The sequence below is a fragment of the Microchirus variegatus genome (assembly GCF_963457635.1).
Source record: "Microchirus variegatus genome assembly, chromosome: 18".
NCBI classification, from domain to species: Eukaryota; Metazoa; Chordata; class Actinopteri; order Pleuronectiformes; family Soleidae; genus Microchirus; species Microchirus variegatus.
This window is the reverse complement of record NC_139819.1, coordinates 13,107,957-13,114,615: the sequence shown is the minus strand read 5'-3', so window position 1 is coordinate 13,114,615 and position 6,659 is coordinate 13,107,957. Positions and strand designations below refer to the sequence as shown.

The 6,659-nt window shown below is 42.5% G+C and overlaps 1 protein-coding gene across 2 annotated transcripts; it reads left to right on the top strand.

Annotated features, from left to right (window-relative positions):
* The first annotated feature begins 538 nt into the window (after positions 1-538).
* On the top strand, positions 539-6,482 carry fsta (follistatin a). 2 transcript variants are annotated; one of them, XM_083905277.1, is made up of 6 exons: positions 539-674; positions 1,841-2,032; positions 2,247-2,465; positions 2,617-2,841; positions 3,382-3,612; positions 5,460-6,482. In XM_083905277.1, exons 1-6 carry the CDS (start codon positions 584-586, stop codon positions 5,546-5,548), a joined length of 1,047 nt encoding a protein of 348 aa, XP_083761403.1. In that variant the 5' UTR covers positions 539-583; the 3' UTR covers positions 5,549-6,482. The 2 variants fall into 2 exon arrangements, with proteins under 2 accessions (XP_083761403.1, XP_083761402.1); XM_083905276.1 differs by having other exon boundaries at positions 1,841-2,038; positions 3,382-6,482.
* Positions 6,483-6,659: the final 177 nt, after the last annotated feature.

The window sequence follows — 6,659 nt, the reverse complement described above, 5'->3', positions numbered from 1 at the left end:
AAAACATACTCTAGATTTGAAGGAGTGGTGATAAACCCCAATAGGTTTGTCGCAAATCAGCCTTATTGATAACATGGTAATAACAGTATTATTATTATTATGGTTGCTCATTAGAAGAATAGTAATCACAAGTAAAAACCAAACTTTACGCATCACACTGACTATCAAACTATTGGAAGATGCATTAAAAACTAAATTCCCATAAACCCATTTCCATAAGAAGTTTAATCTTCTTCTAATATGAAGTTTGAATAATTTAATTTAAAAAAAGAAATGGCACAAAATGTCATAAAATAATGAATATTTCCATGTTCTCCAATTGTCGTGGCAGGAGAAAGTTGCCTGGAACGATGTCACCTGATTGGGATTGAAAGAACTTTGGTAAGAAGAAAAAAAAAAAAAATCTCCCCACCCCCACAGAAGAGGAGACCGCCCACCAGAGACAGTCAACCCGAGACCCCTTATAGATTTAAAAAGAGAGGCTGCATTCTCAGACTGACACTTATTCAACACTGCCACCCTAAGCAGATTACTTTTGCGCTGCCTGTGTGTCAAATACGTGGTTTCTCTTTGCCTCCCCATCATGTTTAGGATGCTGAAACACCAACTCCACCCGGGCATTTTTCTCTTCTTCTTATGGCTTTGTCACCTCATGGAACATCAAAAAGTTCAAGGTAAGCTCTCTTCATCCGTTTCCTCTCAATTTCCACCGTTTTTGAAAAACTTCCAGCGCTGTCAGTGGCTGCGCACAGACGCGTGTGTGTCCGGAGACCTGCTGCAAAGCAAGCGACAAAACTTTTCTGAGTCTTTTATTTCCCCCTGTACGCCGATCAAACTCTCTAATCTCTTTGCGCCCGACGGTGCGTAAAGTGTCCATAAAACAGGTGCCATACGGGACACTCCAGGGTGAGACTACATGGCAAGTTTTGCAGCCTTCGCCAAGGGCACACACTTTACCCGCCACAGCGTGTTGGTGGCAGCCACACCTTTCCACGCAATATTTCAGCATATTCTGATGCTTTGGTGTGAGCACCGACTGTCTCACAGTGTCGTGTAACAAACTTCCACAGAGTCTGTAATGTCTTACTTGTATATTTCCCGCACGGAATCGTTTCAAATTGTGTGCGTAATTTCTTTCTATTTTAGATTTTTTTACCAAAAAAAAAAAAAAAAAACAATAAACATGAAACCTTTACTTCCATTTGGTCAAGATGGAAATGTGTCTCCAATTTAAGAAACACACTATGAACACTTTATGCCATGTGTGTCTGAGATCCAGACACACATGGCACCATGCTGTTATCTCTGGAAATGCCTTAGATTTCTGAAAATGTGTTTAAAATTAATTTGACAGTTGCTTTAATGTACGGTGGTTCTGTTTTCTTTTTTGTGTGTGTGAACTGTCTGGCTGTGTTGCTCTGAGGCGTTGGAGACAGTGGTGTGTTTAGCTTTGCTCCCTAAAGACTGTGGTTTTCTGAAGGAGATTGGCTCCTATTTAACGCTGTCTGTGCGCTCCGCGTGCTCTGTCCACTGATAACAAGGAGACGTGGGGAAAAGGAGACATTCCCTCCCTCTTAAGATTATGATCACTTCTTTGGTTTTGTGGCTGCGTGGTATAAGGACTGTCATTCACGCATGGGACAGCGTTAACAGCTCTCAGACAAATCAGACAAAATACAGCCGGGTGGGTGAAGGGAGGGGAGGGGAGGGAGGGGAGGGAGGGAGCGTCTCGGAGAAAAAAAAAAAATCGGCTGCGTGAGTGTCTGGTGCGTCTGGGTCAGTGGCTTCAGGCGTTCATCGTGCTGAACTCGAGCGTTTCGTGTTGCTTTTGTCTTTTCAGCGGGGAACTGCTGGCTGCAGCAGGGGAGGAACGGGAGGTGCCAGGTGCTCTACATGCCCGGCATGAGCAGGGATGAGTGCTGTCGAAGTGGGAGACTGGGGACGTCCTGGACCGAAGAGGACGTCCCTAACAGCACACTCTTCAGGTGGATGATCTTCAATGGCGGAGCCCCCAATTGCATACCTTGCAAAGGTGGAGGTGCACTCATTTCCCTTGGTTTTTTTCTCCCCACACACTACAGTAAACACCCCCCCCCCCCCCCCCCCACCTCCCCTATTCGTTTCGTTTAATAAATCATGTGCTCTGATTAACGCAAAGAAAATGTACTTAAAGTGTCAGAGTCATTTAAGCACAAGGACAAAATCCTCGCCAGCGTCACTTAACGCAGACCTTTTTTTTATTCTAGAAACCTGCGATAATGTTGACTGTGGGCCCGGGAAGAGGTGCAAGATGAACAGACGGAGTAAACCTCGCTGCGTGTGCGCTCCAGACTGCTCCAACATCACCTGGAAAGGACCGGTCTGCGGCTCAGATGGGAAGACGTACAAAGACGAATGCGCACTGCTGAAGGCTAAATGTAAAGGTCAACCCGACCTAGACGTGCAGTACCAGGGAAAGTGCAAGAGTAAGTCAATGTTTTCTTTGATTCTGCGTGTCCCAACGAAGCAGAATCAGAAGAAGAAGAAGAAAAAAAATCCTGCAGTCTTTTCTGAATTCTCCTTTGTATTTCGAAAAAAAAAAAAAAAAAAAATCCTCCAATGTCTTTGTCTCGACAGAAACGTGCCGTGACGTCTTGTGCCCCGGCAGCTCCACATGCGTCGTGGACCAGACAAATAATGCATACTGTGTGACGTGTAATCGGATTTGCCCCGAGGTGACGTCGCCCGAGCAGTACCTGTGTGGAAACGACGGTATCATCTACGCGAGCGCGTGTCACCTGAGAAGAGCGACCTGTCTCCTCGGCAGATCTATCGGAGTGGCTTATGAGGGCAAATGCATCAGTAAGTCTGAAACTAGAGACGTGAGAGCGAATGTGTCTTTTTTTTTTTTTTAGTATGTGTGTGTGTGTGTTAGTGCATTTTCTTCCTGGCCAGATCTGCAGATTTTCACTGTTCATTTTTTTGCCAACATTCCACTGAGGAAGGGGTCTGAGGGAGAGAGAGTTTGGTAGTTGCTTGTGTTTGCTCAAGAAATGATAGACATCTTATTATTTCCTGATGTTGGCAGCACTATCCCATATGGGAGAGAGAGGAAAGAAGAGGAAGGGGGGGGGGGGGGTGGAGATAGAGAATGGGGGCCATGAAGACATGTTTAAATCTAATATTTGAGTCACATGGATTGTGAATTGAACATACTAATTAAAACATGACATTTTGTCGCCTGCCACGAGACCTAATCTCATGAAACACAGGATGTCGTTCTCCAAAACACTGCTGTCATCTGATCCTGCTTGAAAAGCACTGGTGATAATCCACCTAATCAAAGATTTCTCCCCCCCCCCCCCCACCCCGCATGCTGGTTCCTTCCTTTTCTCTTTGTAGAGGCTAAGTCGTGTGAGGACATCCAGTGCAGCGCGGGGAAAAAGTGTTTGTGGGACGCTCGGATGAGCCGAGGCCGCTGCTCGCTGTGCGACGAGACCTGTCCGGAGAGCAAGACGGACGAGGCGGTGTGCGCCAGTGACAACACCACGTATCCCAGTGAATGTGCCATGAAGCAGGCTGCGTGCTCTCTGGGTGTGCTGCTGGAAGTCAAGCACTCCGGATCTTGCAACTGTAAGTAAATGGCAGAGGCGAAAATATGAAAAGAAACAAAAAGAAAAAAAAAAGAAAAAGTCAATCAAAACAACCCCTACGAGCAAAAGACAATACTACATTTTGCTTTTCCCAACAAAAGCCTCCCCTGAAAGTGCCCCCCCCCCCCACCACCTCAACAACACCATCCAGCCCCCGACCCCAACTTTCCCCCAAACTCCCACAACAGCTACATCATCAAGCACAGCTCAAGCAAAGCAGAAAGGACTTGGGGATGGACGAACTTGCATGACATTGTCTTTGTTGCTGGCTTCTGGTCTTGTGTTCTTAGACTTATGATTTCACAAATCTTCTTTTTCAAGCCTATCTGAGCAGACTCCACTCCAGGAGTATTATTCAACAAACTTGAATAATAAAGGCTAGTTTTATTTGCAGTGGAACAATCCTGATATTTAAAGGAGTTAAGATGATGGCCGTGCTAGTGAACTGCAGGAGCAGGTTGCCTTAAATCCCATACAGTCTTTTTTTTTTTTCCTTTTTTGAAATGAAAAATGTTTTATTTTTATGATAGTGGTCAAATCTTTGCAGCTTGTAAATTCCATGGTCACGTTGCTAAATGTCATCGTAATGGGTGTATTTTGTGTGTTTGTAATGTTCTTCTTTTGGCTTTAATCAATCATTTCAAAAATGCACTGCCCCCCTTGTGATATACACCACACCACCGACATGTCCATAAGAACAGAACACCTATGAAATATACTAACATGATGTACATAAGGTGATTGTAACATTGGTGCCATGTTAGTGATGATGGATTTTTTAACATTCTTCTTCATGTAGACTACCTATCTGCAGACCAGAGTGAGTCATTCATGCACTCACAAATCTGGGGGGGGTAAACTGTCATATTGAACAATAGCCTGAAGGAAGTGTCAAATTTACATTCCAAGTTGCTATGAAGAAGAATGTCTTCCTGTTAGTTTCTCTTCTCCTGACCAAGTACCTTACTATGATGTGCCTAAGGTATGCGAGGGAATCCAAGGGACCAACTTTATGATCACCTCATGAGCTCAATATAAATGTGATACTTCACCGTGTGCAAGATACGCGTAGAAAGCTTGTAGAGCCATGTTCTCTTTGTGAGGAGAAACGTTCACATTTTTATCAACTAACTGTTATCGTCTGTGCCGTCTGCAGTGAACGTGTCGTCTACCAGAATATTATGTATCAGAAATGACAAATCCACTTTGGATTGATGAGGGCCTGCCTGTTTCTTTCTTCTTCTTTTTTCTATTGTCACCCTTGCTTGTGTGCTTTTTTTAAAAAAAACAAACAAACAAAAAACATATCCAATGTAAATCTCTTCTGTAAAAAAGAAAGAAAGAAAAAATACCTCAGAATTGCTGTGACACAGAGTCCTTCCCTCCCCGCAAACGCTCTCACGCAATTTGAGCCTGACGCTGAAATCACAATCTGGAGCAAAGAAATGAGCTAATCCAAGTACACAAGAGCACTTTACTGTGTTGTGTGTGTCTGCTTTTAGGAAAAGAAAACCCAGCCACTGGAACCATCAGCCCCAGTGACCCCCCCCCCCATACTCGCCAGGCCCCCCCATCCCCAACCTCCCATCCACCCCTTCTTTTCCATCATCCCACTTTTCTCGCTGTGTGACAGCCCTGACTTGCTAGATTGTGTAAATGGTAGCCACATAATCGGGGATGCCACAGTAATTACTGATGCCGAGGCACGCAGACGCACACAGGGCTGTGTGCCTGCGGCTTTGCTGAGAGATTTTGATGTTCGGTGATACGCTGCGTTGTTGTGGTCCACATTCATACAACAGCTATCGTATATATTCTCCCATATAGCTATCACAGAAGACGAGGTGGAGGATGAGGAAGATGAGGACTCAGCCCACATGGCCTATGTCCATTTATCTTCTATACTGGATCGATAGGCTCCCGTCACTATAGGGGAACAGTCCTAGGGCAAGGAATCATGTCCATACTGTACATTATGTGTATGCTTATTTATTTTTAAAGAAAAAGGAAGTATACATATAGTTCAGTCAGATGTTTATTTATACTTTTTTTTTCGTGTTGTATAATTTATACATTTACAATGTCAGGCTTACTATCTACCATGATACATTGTGTTACCACTCATTCCCCCCCTTTTGTTGTTGTCCCTTTTACTTTTTTTATCATGAAGAAATATATTTGTCCAAAGAAAAGCAGTGTTATTTATTTGTCATGTTACTGTGTAAGTATAAGTCCTCTACAAGCTGTACATTGCATTCCCTGAGCTGTAAAATTCTGCTTGTTTCTGTCAAATCTCTATCACAGATGTTTATGTCACACATACGTAAATGCATGTTTAGGCTGTGTGTTTATTTATTGGGAATATATCAATCATTTTATGTACATAAAGTGTTTCTGGTTTGTTTACAACTCATAATAACTGACCAAAGGGATTCTCTCAATGGTTTTGCAAAACAGTGGTGATGAAATGGAAGAGAAAAAAAAGGAGCCATTTGTTTTTCTTTTCTTCTTTTTATTTATTTTGTCATTTTATTTTATCTTATTGTTATTCCCCAGTTTAAGCCCTTTAGATTGTTTTCAAATGGAGATGATAATCATAGACATTATTCAGTAGACTTTGTTATGTCTCTCCACATTAGACAAGAGGTAAGTTTCCGATCATACTTGATTATGTTGCAAATAATGTGCCATTAACATTTGTGTGCTGTCTTCTTGCCAATGTGCTCCATATTGCTCTCGCAGAGCTAAAAACGACTGCGGTACTCGACAACTATTTCAGACTTCATCACTGTGTTTATTTTTTGTTATGTTATGTTTTTGTTTTTCTTTCTCAGAAAGCATTTTATGTCAAACATCACAAGATAAAAACAAAATTCTGTTATGAATATATAGTTTTGTATTTTTTATGTAAATGTCACATGTACATACAAAGTTTGATGGTATTTGTACAGATATGAAGAGTGAAACAATAAAAGTTTTTTCCTTATACATTTCCCTGACTATAATTATTACCAATTTGTGAATAAA

Bases quoted from the DNA above. Each gene is read 5' to 3' on its own strand.
- fsta (XM_083905277.1), top strand. From the start codon at position 584: ATGTTTAGGATGCTGAAACACCAACTCCACCCGGGCATTTTTCTCTTC. The intron at 2,033-2,246 runs GTGGAGGTGCAC...TTTTTATTCTAG, and splicing joins CAATTGCATACCTTGCAAAG to AAACCTGCGATAATGTTGAC. The intron at 3,613-5,459 runs GTAAGTAAATGG...TCTCCCATATAG, and splicing joins GCACTCCGGATCTTGCAACT to CTATCACAGAAGACGAGGTG.